Source organism: Tigriopus californicus, chromosome 1 (assembly GCF_007210705.1).
Source record: "Tigriopus californicus strain San Diego chromosome 1, Tcal_SD_v2.1, whole genome shotgun sequence".
Taxonomy (NCBI): Eukaryota; Metazoa; Arthropoda; class Copepoda; order Harpacticoida; family Harpacticidae; genus Tigriopus; species Tigriopus californicus.
In genome coordinates, this window is record NC_081440.1 from 6,725,591 (window position 1) to 6,743,192 (window position 17,602).

The following is a 17,602-nucleotide window of genomic DNA, read 5'->3' on the forward strand; positions in this document are numbered from 1 at the left end:
GTACGCGATTTGTTCCATTTAGACACACTTTCTCGATCTTACTATGCCAGCTTGAAAGGAAAACTTCCTCCTCTACTTTGAGTAAGAGCTTTCAATAGCTTCCAACAGTAAATATTGGACTTACTACGGCAAAAGCCTTAGGAAATTGATGACTAGGCCAGATTTCAGAGAACGAATAGTTTCTCTGACATTTGTTCCTCATACAACATACATACATACTTATATCGCACATACACCGCCACAGCAATACCTAACCAAGCGGGCGACGAAACTTTCACTCGATTTTTGCTGGTTCATTCTCGCCAGCTCTTATAACCTGCTATAAAGTCTCCAACTCAAGATGAAAAGATCCAGTGACTCCGGAATAATATATTTCCCTGCTAAAGAGGCAGTATTGGTCGCCCAGACAACGTAATTGTTGATTTGATTAGAGGAAAACATGTGCTCTTTGAAGTGGTTTACCCGCGCAGTGTTTGGAGGCACAGTTTATATCATTCAGCTAGTTACCCAAGCACAATGGTCTTCGATATTAATTATGGGTTTTCGCAATAAGATTTGATCTTTATTCATGGCATTTCCAGTTGTTCTGGAAAAGGCATCACGAGGCAATTTCGGCCCGACAAAAGGTTCCATCTTCTCGTGGTTAGACATTCATGGGTAGGATCTGAGGGGCAGTATTCCTATGGTACCTACAGTGGGACGGAAAGACCCAGGAGAAGATCCTCGTGGGATAACCAAAAAGAACTATTTCAAAGAAAGAACGCACCCTGGGCCTCCGAGGCTTGTTCCAACTCTCGACACAAGAACAAAGTGAGCAGTGGGAAGAATTTGATGAAATAAAGGAAAGGACCACTGCAGATGTCAGAAAATTGCTGTACAATCTAAAAACGAAATATCCAACAAACTATCACATATTGCGTCAGTTTGAATGCTATTCATTTAACAACTACTGCGAACTCCCAAGAATACTGTTTCGCCCCCCGCTTAGAAGAGATGAGTCCGGTACTTAAAGTGAAGAAGGCTTTTAATGGAATCTAAAAACGGTATAAAAGGGAAAGGAACAAAGTTTCTGTCGTATGGGAAAGTTAAATATGACTGACTGTCGGCCAAGCTGCCACGAAGAATCATCCCTCAAAGTCCGGAAGCATGGCCTTCGAATCTCAAAAGACTGCAGACCTCAGGGTTCCCATGGGTTTTGGAACCATTCAAAACTCTCATCCACTTTGCTCCATCGACTTTCATTGTAGCAATGGAGTAGTGCCTACCCCTAAACGGTACAACACAGCAACGCTTCGCAAAGTCTTAGTCTTGCTTAAAAACGAAAGGGCGAGAGAGGGCCTTGTGAAGGCTGATAAAGATCAAAAAGCCAACACGAATTCTCCCCAGCCAATTCTCTACCAAACGTCAAAATGGCTGTTGGAAGGCAGAAGAATAAAATCTTTCGTTGTCATCTTCCACGGAAAGAACGGGTGGAAAGTAAACACCATCGAGGACTCAAGGTCTTCTTTGTCCCAAGCCCTCGCCATCTTTTAAAAGAGCCAATTTCTCAAAAGGGAAAAAACATGTCATGAAGTACAGAAAAGAGAAATCCTTCAAATTCAAGCAGGTTGAAAGTTGTTCCAAGTTGTAAGGAACAAACATAACCCATGTCACCTTCAGGACCAGATGCAGATTACTATATTGAGCTTCAGTGGGTAGGCTTCAAGCCACAGAGGCCTTTGGTCGTGGATAGACCATTATAATTTGGTTGGCTGGGCTGAAACCGATTTAGATTCAACTTGCTCGCTACCAAAGAGGGTCTAGTGAAAAATAGAACGGCTGGAGTTTGGCACTTTGTCGCTGAAGTAGTTGGGGGTATGTTAATGGTTTCGTGTCGTTAAAATTGGCGAGACTTCTCGCTTCCCTTGAGCTGTTGGTGGGCTATTTTCTTTTGGTTTGAGTGAGGACTAGCCCAAATTTTGCGACGGCTTCTTGTCCTGAAAATCCAATAAAGGGGGTTCACAAAAGAAGACTTGCGGTTCTTACTAGGGATAGGACAAGAACCATTGTAGTTGAAGGATTTGAGTCATTATCTGGTAGATATTTATCAAAAATTCCAAGTGACGCCATTTTTTGTATGATTTACACCATAACCATGAAGTATGGGAACATATCAATAATTTTCACTAGGGCTTCTTCAATTGGAGATGACACGGGAAAGACGTTGGAAAACAGACCGGAGCAGGACCCAACCATCACTTTTGGAATACTGGTCGACGTGTCAACCAAGCCCTCCTCAAGACCGGACCTCATGATGGACTTTTCCAAATGATTCTTCTTTGAGGTAGGGGCTTGCACCAAAGTGCACTAAAGTATCCCGTAATTGAAGTCAGCCTTTGTTGGCGTATAGACCACTATTCCAAAGGAGATGGTACCGTGCTATTGGAATTAGTTTCACCAATGTCTTTAATTCCCCAACTACATGGTGGCTGTCAAAATTGAATTGAATGTATTTCTGCAATATCTGCTTTCCAATTGTGTAAAATATCTCTATTTTCAAATAATAAGCTCTTTTTCTTTTCTCAAACTTTACTGGTATTAGTGTACAGCGTTTTTTGAAAATCTATCATTCATCTTGCATGACTCTATTGTGAAATGTGTTTTAACTCCAAAAGTATGATCAATGTACAATGTTGAATTGTATATGTTGGAAAAAGAATCTTTAGGAACCGAATCTCATGCACAATGTCTAATGCACTCAATCGCTTTAATGGAAAAACCTTCAAGAGCGCCCCATGACTTGGTAATGAGAGTTATCAAGCTTGAGATCAGATCATGGCCGAGAGAGTGAATTGATCGCTCACCGTGCTGGAATTTGAAAACCCCATCAAATCGGTCAATCGAAGGACGATGGGCTCTAAAATTAAGCATCACGGTGCTGAAGTTCACCAAAAGAGGTTGGGTGGGATCTCGTTGGTGCTCGTGGTCTTTGCGACCTTCCGATCCATCTTCATTTTGATGTCCTCGACCACTAGAAGGGAATGAACAATGAAATGTATGAGAAACCGTGATCGAATTGTGATGACAGGGTAGTGGAAGTGTGAACTTCAAACAAGTCGACAAAATTACCCTATACTCTCGTGATAGAAGAAACTACAAAGAAGATGCTGGGAACTCATCTAACACATCTCCGAAGATGCAATACCAGCTTAAGCATGGAACAAATTGCCTGGGGTTTGCTGTACTAACTTTCGTGGAACATGGGGGGTTTATTCTTGGAAATGGGATCGCGAATAGGAGACGATGGCTTGCTTATAATGTGGCTTTTTATGAGGTCTAACAGTTGTTCCTCACCCATTTCCTGACTAAGGCCGCTCTGCCCTACAGTATTACTCACACAAGACGAGGATGAAGCAACTCTCCAGAGAAAAAGACATCTCCCTCCTTAGCACAACATAGAATAGTGGTAGCAGTAGCACGAGAACCAGTGGTGGTAGCGTGCCATATCCTGCCCATGTGGTATACAATACTACGTCCTTCTATCCTCCTAATACCATGCTCTGCGTGTACAAGGATGCTTTAAAAAGTTTCCGTGGTCTTTATCCGCAAAGAACCAACATCGACGGAGACAGTGACCTACACAAAAGTCAGTCAAGATAGCGTTAAGGGACATCGTGAGCGAGCGGACAGACACAGAGAGAGAAAGAGAGAAAGAAAGGACGAGCTATAAGAGCTCTTCTTTTTTTGTCTGGCACGGCTCATCTTAAGTTGGAAGATCATGAAGCCAATCTTGTGCATTGGGGTGGTGAGATTTTCCTCTGGCCTTTTTCCTGAATCAGAGAATCTGTACTTGGCGAAGTTTAACACTTACTGCAGATCATTTAACCTCTGGGTGACGGGTGAGCAGATCTTGTCGATTATGTTGGACTCCCCTGGGTGGCGCAAAAGTTGAGTTGGAACTGAAATGGTGATGGAGGCCTCGCAGGATTTCCCTCTAAAACAAAGACGAGAAAAGGTGGTGGGGGTCATGAAATATGCATGGAGCCAAGAGTGAGACCAACGAAAAGGAAACCAGAGCCATGTCAATGTCGGGAAACGAAATGGATACTCGAATTGAAGAAACTGTATTAGATCCTCTCTCATGGAGAAAGTGTGTTTTTTGCTTCATGATGTCGGAGGGATGGTTCAAGTTGAAGTCTAGTTCAGATCAATGATCAGGACTTACCGCAATTTGAACGTGGTGAGTTGGAGCACAAGGACATCCCCAGGGTTTCCTTTGAACACGAGAGTACACTCATCGTTATCTGATAATTGCAAATCATTGGAACTGATCCGACCCGATCGAGTTTGGTTTCCATAATATTCCTGGATGCACGAGCCACTTTGTCCTGTTAGTTTTGGCTCTGAAAGAAACGAATGTAGAAACACAGTGCGAAAGAAGGAAAAAGCAACTTGGTTCCATTAATATTAGACTTTGTGCGAGGCAACAATCGAGCCCTTTTTATCCAACACGGCACGAGTATTCTCGTACAAATGTTTGCCAAGACTCGAGCCGGAAGGATTTAATTCCGAGGCGAAATGTAAATCTCCATTGGCCATAAATTGCAAAGAAATACTCTTGAAAGCTCCTCTCGTCCCCCTTTTCCTGCCTTTTCACCAATTCAAATTGAACGAGTGACATCCTTCTTTCGAAAATGGGAGGGAGAACACTCCCTTTCAAGGTTTAGGGTTCTTTTAGCGTTTAAGCTCTCTTGTAATAACAAAAATTCTCCTCCAATTCATTAATTTCAATATCAATATCATTTTGTCTACAAAAGGCGGAACAAATACCATTTATCTAGGGATGATCAGAAACTATGCTCGAGTTCGTTACTCTCTTCCATGTATTTTTTCAATATGCCATCATACTCAGTCACTAATGTTTCCAGTTCCCACTCGCTGTACGACAAATGCTTCCAGTGGCTGATTGTACGTGACACATGGGGAAAAAAGTTAATCAAAGAAGGTCCCCTTATTCTTTCCTCTACATTATCAACTGACTCACTTTGGGCGGAAGTGCGATCCTGCTTCCAGACGGATTCTTGATGATGGTGGATCTGAGTTTCCTCGCCATCTTCATCATCGGCATAATCCTCATCATGATCATCGTCCTGATCCTCCGCCCCCTCGCCAAGACCCTCGTCGTCTCCTTCATCGTAATCGTGCTCATAATCTTCGTCATAATCATTTTCATCGTACACTTCCTCTTGATCCGGTGTTTGTGGATGACGGGAATCATGATGATCCTCCAGATATCCATGGCTGTCACTCGAGGCTCCTCTTGGCAATCCATACTGATTGTTTTGCATTCGCTCAGCCTCCTGGGCGGCCTCGTCCACAAACTCGAGTTTGGCAACAAATCCATTGAAATTGATCGGCGGGACGATGTCGCCCGATCTGATTAAAAAGGGAAATCAAACGAGATTAGAGTGAAAGTCCTCATTGATAGAAATACGAGATGATGCATGTGCGTATATGTCCTGGTACATGCAGGGTGGCCGGAAATGATAACAACAAACAATTTTCTCGCATCATTATATTATCTCGGTCGGACTTCATTCGATAGTTATGGTGATTTTATACCAAAAAGTAATCAAACAAACATCCAAAGAAGAACTGATGAGCGTATCACTTGAAATGGCTTTCATTATCGACCACTACGATTGTGCACAACCGACAAAATTGCTACACTTTTCCGACCTATGGCAACTTCTATTTAATTCATTGAGAGGAAAAATAGTTAATTTTGTTTAAAGACACCTCGACAAGTGTCCAAGGTTCAAATATTCATATGTTCCATTTAAATCATTTTTCAATTATTTTTAATGCTAAGCATGAATGTTTAGCGGCCAGGCAATTGAAAACATACAACTAGATCAGCAACGAATTCAAACCGCACAACACGACTTGACACGGTGATAGAGAGACATTGTATTCGTTAATTTGGGAATCAAATGACTTCAATATGACGAGTGCTTCTGAAAATATCATTCAAATCATCACATAATTTGCCCGTCATCCAGAATCCTACTCTTATGACTCTCCACGTTATCCTAACCTTTCGTATTGGTCATTTGTTCTAGAGATGGCAAAGACCAGAGGTGGAGGTACAAAATCTTTTTTAATCTTCACACACATCGGGCAGGCGAAGCAAAGGAAATTCAAAGTGCGGCAACACTGATTTTCAGCATTTTGAAGAGAGAGAAATAAGACAAACATTGTAGATAACCTCCACTCGCACTCCCTCCTGAATACAATTGAATTTGCAACTATCGAGTGAGTTGTGCTCCAAATCAAAAATATGTTTTTTTCGTTCAGTTCTGTCAGAGTACTAAACTCTTGGTTCAATACCAGAATACTGTTTGCTTCAACTACCCGGGAAACTGAATTAAATGACAAATCTAGGCTATGCCCGGTACAGGTTGGCTGTAATGTTTGTTTTCCTCAAAATTGCTCAATATCAGGGTTGTCGCACCACATTTTTCTTCAATATCCTTCACTTAACCTGCCCTCTTCATTGCGAACATATTACTGGACAGCCAAGATCTTCTTCTCTAGAGCCTCCAAGTTGAATACTTCTTTGGTATTAGTGAGTTGTTCCAGGGGTGGCTGAGACCAGAAGTGGAGGGGATGTTGATAATGGGGGAGTAAGGGGCCAAAAGGGCTTGCCTTGTGGGCGTCAGCCTTGAAAATTGGAAAAGTTTGCGGTCCTGTTTTTATTACATGAAGAAAAGCGCCCGCACACCGTCTTAACATGAAGCGATAATTTCAAAGATATTTTAAAGCTTTTCCTCATAAATGGATGAAACTCGATGAATGATGTATCTATCAACTCATCAAGTGTTATTGCATAAGTTGAAGCCGTTGAAGACCTAGATGTATGTTTCAGAATTGCTGGAACTATTACTCGCCCTGTGAATATGTATAATATTGGGTACAGTCAATACATTTGCCGATCATCTGAAAAGAAGAGCTTTGAACGTTTAATGCGCCGATACTTCAGTACGATGCAAGTGACGTGGGAAGCGAAATGTGAGCCAATTCTCAAGTTGAAGCAACGCGACCGCACATGAAACGGAATCTTTTATTAGTCGTTGAAGTCAGGTCTGCGCTCCAAGGATGATGAAGCTTAGGGAAGAGAGGGTCTCCTTCAATGTGGAAATTTCGAAAGGATGAAAGTGGAAGTGAGCTTCCTTTGAACCCCAAAGGGATGAAACATGTCGTATTCTCAGAAGAAGGAGTCCGGATGAAAAAAAAATGAGAAACGGATCCAGATTTTGAATGACGACACAAAACTCAAAATCTAAACATGCGCCCCAACAGAGCGAAAGTGGAAGGTGGTCTTTTCTCTGCTTTAATCAACAGGGAGCCAACAAAAAAGAGACTCTCAAGTAATGCAATCGGGTCTGCACCCACTCGATTTCGGGGTATGAAAATCGATACTTCGATTTGTGTCCCTTTTCTTTCATCCAGCCTCTTCCTCATTGGGACTGACCGAGAAGCATGAACGGACCAAAACTGCAGAATCGACAATGGATATTCATCTTCACCTCGGAATGGTCATGGGATTCAAATTTGGCAGCAGTACTACACATACGGTCCCTCCTCTTGGCTCTTGACTCGAGTGGAGGAACTTTTGGGACCACCCAGGGAAAGGCCGAGACCCAACAGCCTTTCCACGGACGGACTAGATGTTCCCCTATTAGTATGTGACTGCAGAACGGATACTCGATGTATCTCCGAAAGAGCTACCGCGTACAGTTAGGGCAGAAATTATTGGCAACCCCCTCGTTTTTCTAGAATTTTCTTAAATAACTTACGACGTATTTTGACAATTGCAGCAAAAAAAAATGCGGATAATGGTATTAGTATGAAGAAGTACCACACAAAGTATGATTGCAATCATTGCAATGGTTGCCGTATTATACTCAATTATGTCAAAGCCATGATGTCAGAAATTATTGGCAACGTGACGATTTATTTACATCAATAGCCAATTGCATATCCTTTTTTGTCAAGGACAACAGTCAATCATTTACTATAATTAACAATCAAGGTCTGACATGTGTCTCTTGACATTTTCCCCCACTCCTCCATTGCAAAAGCCTCCAATTCATTGATAGCCTGAGGATGCCTTGCCTTGACCCGTTGCTTCAGCTCATACCACATCTTTTTTGATGGGGTTTAGGTCCAGGCTTTGTGCTGACCAATCCAAAACCTTGATCTTGAGGCAGAGAGCTACTTGGTAACAATCTTGGACTTATGCTTTGGGTCATTGACCTGAACAAATGTCCATCTTTGTCCAAGGTCAAGATCCTTTGCTGATTGTTTCAGGTTGTCCTGCAGTACTTTGAGGTAGTCCTCTTCGTACATGGTGCCCTCAATGCAGACAAGCTTTCCTGTGCCAGTGGCGGCAAAGCACACCCAAAGCATGATGGATCTACCACCATGCTTAATGGTTGGAACTGTGTTCTTTGGATCAAATGCCTTTCCTTTCTCCTGCCAGACAAATGCTTGTCACAATGTCCAAAGAGCTCAATCTTGGTCTCATTGCTCCACAAGCATGAAGACTAGAATGCCTTGCCCTTGTCAACATGGTCCTTAGCATAGGTCAAACAGTCTCTCACGTGTCTCTTTTTGAGTAGAGGTGTTCTACGAGCACTTTTGGATCTTTCCGAACCATTCTGACCATTTTCTTTTTTGGCCTAGGGTGAAAGGATTTTTTTCAATCTCTCCCATGAAGATTTTTAACTGTGTGATGTTGCTGGTATTTTTTGATGATTGCTCTCACTGAAGAAATTGGGATGCCAAACCTCTTGGAAATGAGTTGATAGCCACTCCCAGACTTACGGGCATCAACCACTTTAGCTTGGAGATCTCCACTGTACTCCTTGGCCTTGACCATGATGCAAACGTATAAGTAAGTCAGTGTATATCAAGAATGAACTAGATGTGTCAAACGCTGCCAATAATTTTCAACACCTCTATTTTTACAAAATTAGTTCAACTCAAAAACGAAGTAATAAAATCCTTTTAATTCTCAAGTGATCTTTTCTGATACTGATGCTGTTATCCTAAAAAACAATTGTGCTATTTGAAACATTATTACACGAGTAATATAAAATCATGTCTAAAAATCAAGGGGTTGCCAATAATTTCCGCCCTAACTGTACATTTACGAAGGTTTGTAGGTGCTTGTACTCAGAAAGAGACCATCCCAAGACCTCTAGTTATCAAGAAATAGGTCATTCTAGGAACTAGACTGCTCAAGACCTTTACTTTATTATTCTCGCCCTTGGATGGTGCCATTTGTATCCATCATCGAACAGACTTCCCCAGTCCAAAGGGCCACCCTCGTTCACCAACGTCTAGGAAGTCATATCTGACTTGAAAAAACATGAATCGAAAGAAACTAGACGAATCCTTTCGGAGACTTTGTCGTGTGTCGGTTAGTTACTTGGGGAGGTAAAAACGCCTCGCTCTCCACAGGAATGCGAGCACGATACCATAGTGTGGGTGGGTGTACGTGCCACTGAAAAGGGTCGATGACATCGTTGGTGGGGAACGCCGCCAGTTCTATGGACCCTCTTGCTTTTGACTCGGTTAGCTTTAGCGGTGGCAGAAGGAGCTCTTTGGTTTGCCCTGTGATTTATTACAGTCTTTTGAGGAACGCGTTGCCGAATTGAGCAAAAGCCCGAGTCATAAATATCTGCACTAAAGTTGGGACATTCGCCAGACGGTTTTCGAACACTTGACGGGGAAAAAGGACCCTGGTCAGATCCTAAGAGCTGCTCACACCAACCACCATGAGAGCGATAAGGTCGATAATGGTGGTGTTCATTCCAAAGTATTGCCCACAACTTGCTTCTTCCTGAGCTTCAGGGAGTTCGGGTTTAGGCCCCTACTCGGAATGGCCTAAAGCCTAAAGCTTCAGTAGTCAATCGCACATTCTATGGTCTCCACATCCTCATTGAGCGGAAGAGGCTAGTCAGCCAACCCACCCACCTCATGGGAATCGGGATACCCTACTGGAAGGAGCCAATTTCTCTTTCTTTGGGTAGTAAAATGACATTGAAGACGTGGGAAATCGAAGAATCGAAGAAGGGCTATTCTAGCTAGAGGATTTTTTCCTTCCACAGAATTCAACTCAGCCCGAATAATGTTCCATATTCAACAACAAAAAACATTCCAGCCAACATTCTTGCTGTACTTTTCGGGGATGTGGACAAACACCGAAAATTCTTCAATTCATCAATCCTCTCGAGCTTTCAACTTCCTTCAAATGCTTTTGGAGTCTTTCGCAATCTTTCCATTGGTTAAACCGATACAGAGAGTCCTTGTCTGAAGAACAGCATAGCTTGAGTTATTGATTGAATAGAGTCAGGCGTCTTACCTGAATTCCACGAGGATATTCTCTTCTCCTTTGAAGAGAAGGGTTTGCGACTGAGGTGTTCCATATCCGCAGAGCTTTTGATAGAGAGGATCCCGATTGGTTCGGCCTCGGTACACGGCTACATAATGGGTTTGGCATTGCCTAGAATAAAGAGACGACTCCAACTGAGAAAAACAATCCTTCTCCACAAGTTACCCAAGACGAATGCTATTGCTAGTACTACTAGTCATTCTACGACGACGAAGAAGAAGAATCCAGCCCACAAAACGATGGTACGTGCTTCGAATAAAAGAGCCTCGGAGACCAATGAGTGGGCACTGTGGTTAAAATGCCTTATTCATTTTTGATGAAATCACCAAATACATCTTGGCATTTTCCTAGCTCGCAAAATCATAATGAACCACTTAAATTTGATTGTTTTATGAATTTTTAGCTCTAAATGCAAACTTATATAACAAAAAACATTTAAAATATTGTAACACCTATTTTATGAAAGAAGTGCACGTAGTTAGTTCATTTGAATGAAAATTAGGATATGATCTGTTTCTCCCCCGATGGAAATTGATTGTCCAGTTTTCATCAGTTTCAAAATTTCTTTGCTTTTTAAAAAAGATGTTTTCAGGTATGTGAATTCCTTTTCTGAGCTAGAAATCCATAAAGGTATGAATTCAAAATTGTTTCTTATAGTTTAGCGAGCTAAAAAGAGGCCAGTATGTGCTTGGGTATTTCTCTCAAAACTTGCACAGGCTTTTTAACCACCGTGTGGATTTATGTGCAGTAAGCCCTTTTTCTTATCTACGCAGATTCAGAGGGTTCAGATCTCGAAGCACCTTTCACAAATCTCTTTTTTGGTTCACTAAAGTAGTAGTTGTTTGTTTCTCTGGAATGAGGACTGGATCTACCCAAGGAGTACTCCATGATCTACCCAACAGAAATATCAGACCTCCATTATAAAAAGATCTTGTCTGTTGCATGACTATTGATTTCAACCCACTATTCACGAGCAAATCTGTTTATAACGATCTTAGTGGTCTCCAATGGCTTGGCAGATCATGGACCTGATTAGATATACTTCTGTGATTGGTTTGAGTTGTGATGGGAAGAGAACCTGGCACCACTTGATGTCTCAAAGTTTCTCATGCCCATTTTTACGTTACAACCAAGTTCAGTCACACTTTGAGAAAGTGAAGCTTGGCGGCCCTTTTCCTCCGTTTTCGTTTTTTTACCATCGACAACATGGATTCTCGATTCCGTACGTGGCTAATGGAAAGAGGTTGCTAGCTTTTGTGAGAGAGCTTTGAGAGACTTTTAGTGGTTCTGGATCTATCCCATGTGGATCATTCATTTTGACAGATGATCCTGATTGACGCTTGGGCTGGTTTGGAAACATTCCAGCTTCAAAGCAGATATGATTAATACGTCTCTAAGGCATCCCACCAAGATCATCACTATATGAGACATCACAAAAATAACTCGCTCACTGAATTCTTCTCCTTGTACTATACACTATAATCATAATGGACGAATACAGCGTCTGAATTGGGCTAGCTAGCAGTAATCACTCGATATGCACCGTAATTCCAACTTGTATAGAAGTTGGTGGCTCTATACCATGTCTTTTTATGGGGTTCCTTCCTTCTTAAGGAGGAGTACAAACAGTTCGGATGGCTGCTCTTGTTGATCCTTGAAAGACTGCTCTGAAGGCTGTCATTTCTGTAAAGAGAGATAAGCTTGATCTCTTCCGACCATTTTTCTTTTCCATTGAGTGTACAAAACTAAGGATATTGTGAACAGAATTACTCTCCTAATATTTCAGCCCTTAAAAAGTACTAGTAAATTGATAACATATTTGGGGAGTCGTACAATTCAAGTAAGATATATATTGAGAATGTGGTAGCAATAGAACAAGGTGCCAGAGGGAACCGGTTATGTATGCACTAATAAGGCAGGGCATGGCATTTATAAAACCCAAGATCTATCATATAAAAGTGGATCAGAGAAATCTGATTCTTTGGAGATTTATTTATTTCTGAAAATCTCTGAATTTATGGAGGCCGAAGATTTCAAATCATGTTGAGTTCGTCAAAAATCGGGTTTAGTGGACCCTGGAAGAAGAGCTCTGTGCTAAAACCCTTGAAAACTGTTATTCTGAACATGGTAGAAATATATATATATTTTGAATGCGTGGCAAATCCGGTTAACAACTCACTGATTGATACGAAACGACCTAACTTTATCAGTGTTCACGACTCTACTTGAAGGTTTCTTATCGTTTCTCACTTCTGGCCTCAATCTAGCATTTTGAATTTTATCTAATTTAACAGCATTTCGATGAACCACATCCAGGGATGAAATCAACATACAGATGACATACTTTGTTGCTCGGGAATTTCTTCCACTCGCTGAAATTATTGTGGCTTACATTTTTATATACACTGCCCCAGCGCAAAGAATCAAAACATACTTATAAGATGGTTGATGACTTTTTAATGTCATGTCAACCTTCACTTAATGTACAGTTTTAAGCCTTTTAACTTATGTGTTGAACATCAAAAAGGTGTTCGAAAAGGATGGGCAGCATTAGCAGTGTGGTCAATAAATCGTGCACCATCGATATAGCTGGTGATTACCACTAGCCGAAACGTTCTTTTTTCGATTCTTGGCAAAGACAGAGGAGTAGTGGGAAGGATATGTAAATATCAAGGTCATATTGCCCGTTGGGAACCCGTACTGTTACGGAATGAAGAATCAAAGGAACCTTTGGCAGCCTCAAACTAGGAGCTTAGAGAAATGGACAGAATCAGTCGAGATACGCACGTGTGAGCCAGCACCATGTGAACCCCTACTCACGTAGAATCGTCCAAGTATTCCACATTGAGGTTCGCCAAGAACTCTATACTTATCTAAGGCAATACAAATGTACATGAAAACAAAAATCTCCGGCAACCTTGGGTACGTTGACATGTATAAAATCCATACAATCAATTCAAGATTAGTTCATTCAAGGCGTATATTAATGTAGTGTACTATATAGACTCTACTAAACCATGAACGTCTGGAATCTGGACGGGAATGCTACATAGGATCGAGAATTAACTAATATCAAACGAGTGAACCTATTGCGGTTTTCTTCAAATGAGACTGTTCCCAGGTCTCGACAGTTGCACATTTCAATTTTCCTTGCCGTCAAACGATTAGATCAAAAGTTATGCCTTCTTAAACCTCACAATATAAGTCTTCACAAAATCAATGGGCGTTAATCAATCATTATAAGCATTGTTATGTTGTAGTATTGAGAGCATAACTCTTGGCCTAGTTGCTTGACCAAGCTGAAAATTGAAATGCACAACTGCAAAGACCTAGGAATAGTCCCATTTGAAGATGAATTGAATATATTGACTGGAATCGGAGCTGTTAATTTTCAACCTTAGCCTCCTCGTCTACATTCCGAGCGTTCTTGACCTCAGGTTAAAAAATACGTGATCATTCGATCATTTTGGTTCAGGAAAACGGCCAAAGTATCTGAAGAACATTAGGGAATTCAGTGTAGATTGGTACTTGCTGGCTAGAGGTTTATCAGTAATGAGTGCGTTGTTTCCGTTATCTAATTACACTAGATGACCTTTGATAGACGAAACAATAACTGACAAGGAAGAGGGGAGGGTGTACTCATTTTATCAGATTGCATACCCCACAGTATAATGCACGAATATATGTACCTATACAATATAAACACGAGCAAACTAATCCTGATCCTGGGTTAATCTTCGGACGCTAATCCTAATTAGCTGTTCTAGGCACCATTAAAGGCCATCATCATCTGTAATGCCTCAGTGCTGAATACAACGTCTGTCTTTGAGTGCTTCTTACCCGGGTGGTAGATTGAAATGCGTGAAGGTGAGTCTAATGAAAGAGGATTTCTGGCCACGTCTGATGAGGTATTGGCACCTTCGATTAGGAGGATAGACCCCGGGGTAGGCAGGTGAAGCCAGTTGACACTCGGGCAATCGGAAACGATTGGGAAGAGAGCTCTCGTCCTTTTGACAGCTCTCTTCCTCAAACAGCCAAGTGCAATCTAGAAAAGTGACGTCTCAGGGTTATGAACTCAGCTTTGGAACGAACGAACGAACGGGAGCTAGAGAGAGCTAGAGAGAGCTAGAGAGAGATCGAGTAAGAATAAGAAATTCGGGGAGTGGATCCAAAGACTATTCCAACCACCACGATGTGTAGAAGGCTGGTTGAATAGCTGCAGATTTTATCCTGTCGAGCCAAGGATAGAGGAAGAGAACGGTAGTCGCTTCTTACAAGGGAACATCAGAGGGCTGAGCACTGAATTGGATCGAAATTGGCAATTGACAGAGGCTTTTAACTAGATGATGTCAACTTCAAACATAGAATTGGGACGAAGTGATAAAGAAAGAGACAAAGAGTGAAATAAACTCTGGAATGCTGTCTTTAAATTCGTCGGCAGAAAATTTTCCGTCTATTGAAAAAAACCTTTTTGGGGTTATTTGACCCGTCAAGAACATTAAGTAGACATTACTGGCAGTCGTTAAAGAGAAAAATTTCCGATGTCCGTTTGTCTTTCTTTAAATTGGAAGAACAGTCGAATAGAAACTTTCTGCAAGGTCGAGTTTTGTGAAAACCCTAACGAGGCCCTTTTGTGATCATTTTGAAGTGTCAAGCAACACGTCAAAACCGGAGAGTTGCCAAGTTAAAGCGAAAGCTCGGACTTGAAACACAACCCAGTTTCCCACCTTCTTATTGAAAACGACGTCATTCGCACGTTTACACTTCAGTCAGACTTGGCACCTCCCATTGACTGATGCCAAAGCGTGACAATGTTATCTTTTAATTTTCATCCTCTCTCAGGTGGGAGACAGGGCTATTTCAAGAGGGACGCCACTCATTCACTCACATACTCACTCACACATTCATTTTGAGCCTTTGAATGGATCAAAGACGCACTGGAGTCTGTCGGTTGGGGTGAAGGAGATGAACCCGAGACATTTCCAAATATTATCTTTCACCTCCTTCTCGTCTAGAGTGTACACGTAGGTAGATCCCGTCAAAGGTTGGGTTTGGAGAGTTAGTCAGCCTGCCTCTATGTATGTATTGTAAAGAGCGTGGGTGCGTGGGTTCTGTGGGTTGTTTTCAGCACAATGCTTGTCAGGTTAGCGTCTATCAAAGGGAGAACATGAGAAGACAATGGGAGAGATCTTAAGTCAACATACACACACACACACGTGAACACGACGCACAGACAGTCCTGAGTGCTCCAAGATTTGTATTGGTGCTCTTGAGTTTTTGTGGCTTTGAAAGAAAAAGGAATGACATTGGATTCCGTCAACGGCATACACTCAAAATCAATAGATTTGTGGGAAAGGGGAGAAATTTATGGCCTTGTTTTGACGTTCAGCGGACTTAAAAATGTATTGGATGGTGGACAGGCAAAGTCAGTGAGTCAGTGGTCTATTCATGTAAGCTCCCAAGTCTGAATACGTGAAAGCAAAACCATGTCCCTACCCGTTGGGGTTTAATTGATCATCATAGTCATCAATTTAAATCTGCCAAAGTTTTGCTTTGTTCCCAAGATGTGGCATTATCGAAAGAAGTTGCTAGCTTCAAGCTAGGGATTTCTCATAGCCATAGCTCTGTTCACTGGGCTCAGGAGAAGATGAGTCATTAACAATTCCTCAGGGTGACATGGACAATCAATTGAGTGCCTCTCTTCCAAAGAGTTAAGCCGGGAAAAGGAAGCAAATTTCATCAGTACGAGCTTTCACTTACCATTAGCAGTGTTTTCTGTCCCATCGTCATTGAAACTTCGTGTGAGTGGTGTGGCTCCTCGCAATTGCACAGCTGTGTCCTCCAGGCTATCAATGGGAGTAAACGAGTAGTGGGCCAAGAACTGCGACCTCGACGTGACCTCATCCACTCGGAAAATTAAGGTGGCCTCATTGGCCTCTCCGGAGGACGCATCCTTGACATCTTGGAAGAGCACTAATGGTGGGAAATATCGCTCGTTCTGTCCACAAATGCTCAGCTCAGAGGGATGATATTTGAGATGATTTCCGCTTGGAAGGCCCTCTTGACCTCGGAGGCCCGATATGAGTTGCATAAAGCCACCAACACAGCTAAAGAGAAGAATGGAGATCATTAGAAAAACGCCGTTTACCATTGAACCAAAGCTGGGCCTGGAAGGGCTCAAGGCCATTGGCCAGCCGGCCTCAAGGCCGAGGCGATCTTATTATGCACTTAGCATGGCCTCAGGGATAGATACTGTACAGCAGAAACGAATGTCTGGTTGCTCTCACCTCATAGACTGGGGATCGATCTTTCCCAATCGCTTGATCCGATATACTTGAACCTCAACTCGTTGACCCGGCTCGGGGATGAAACGATACCAACAAAAAGCAGGCCCCGACAAAGCACTCGGGGATTTGATCTCTCCATAAGCTTGGCCAGACCGAGATTCGAGATCCCGAGAGGTCAGGGTGATGTTGCACACTAAAAAGTAGAATGAGTTGTTATCAACTTCATTGCGAGATCTCGCCACCGTTCTATCATCTCCCTAGTTTAGTCCACCCTGGGATTTGAATGGCTCTCAAGCCATCCCATTTGCATGTTCCATTCCAGCAGGAAGCATACAATTAGGCAAATATGCCACTCAAGCCAATTAGGGATCTTCATCGCTCCCCTCTCTCTTGAAAGAGATTCCCAAATAAGAACAGAGAATGAGTGTTCCACCTTTTACGTAGAACCCAAGTTAGGACCAACCCATGAGTTATGACCCTTTCACGATGTTGAGTTGCTACTGCTGCTGTTGCTGCTGCTACTTATTACGTTGTTAGAACGGTTGTTTTGGTTATGATAGTAATACATGTAGCAGCGGTGGGGAAAGTGGCGGTGAATAAACAATTTCTGCTACCGCCTTCGGGCTTTAAGGATCACTTCGGTTTGGGCTGCACTAAACAGCTCCGTTTGAGGCGATCGCGTCTTTGGCGTAAGTGTTTGGAGCACTCATTTTGTATTTTATGCGCTCAGCGCCCCAGGGATTGTAGATGGTTCTCACCGGCGGCTCAAAATTGGTTGTGTCGGAAGTTAGCTCTTAAATCAAGGCCGTAAAGACAATTAATAAACTAAAAAAGAAATCGCGTGCTTGTACCGTTGTGGCTTGAGGCATATCTG

General features: G+C 42.3%; 1 protein-coding gene across 1 annotated transcript in view; it reads right to left on the bottom strand.

The window, feature by feature from the left end:
• LOC131890919 (uncharacterized) overlaps positions 1 to 17,602 on the bottom strand; it is a 33,596-nt gene that overhangs the window by 5,285 nt on the left and 10,709 nt on the right. The window contains exons 3-10 of the mRNA XM_059240410.1: positions 16,729 to 16,921; positions 16,202 to 16,548; positions 14,282 to 14,486; positions 10,412 to 10,552; positions 5,024 to 5,415; positions 4,205 to 4,382; positions 3,851 to 3,973; positions 2,844 to 3,010 (exon numbers count right to left, since the gene is read on the bottom strand). Of these exons, the coding sequence (XP_059096393.1) occupies positions 2,844 to 3,010; positions 3,851 to 3,973; positions 4,205 to 4,382; positions 5,024 to 5,415; positions 10,412 to 10,552; positions 14,282 to 14,486; positions 16,202 to 16,548; positions 16,729 to 16,921 (1,746 nt within the window). The remainder of the gene's footprint in view (positions 1 to 2,843; positions 3,011 to 3,850; positions 3,974 to 4,204; positions 4,383 to 5,023; positions 5,416 to 10,411; positions 10,553 to 14,281; positions 14,487 to 16,201; positions 16,549 to 16,728; positions 16,922 to 17,602) is intronic.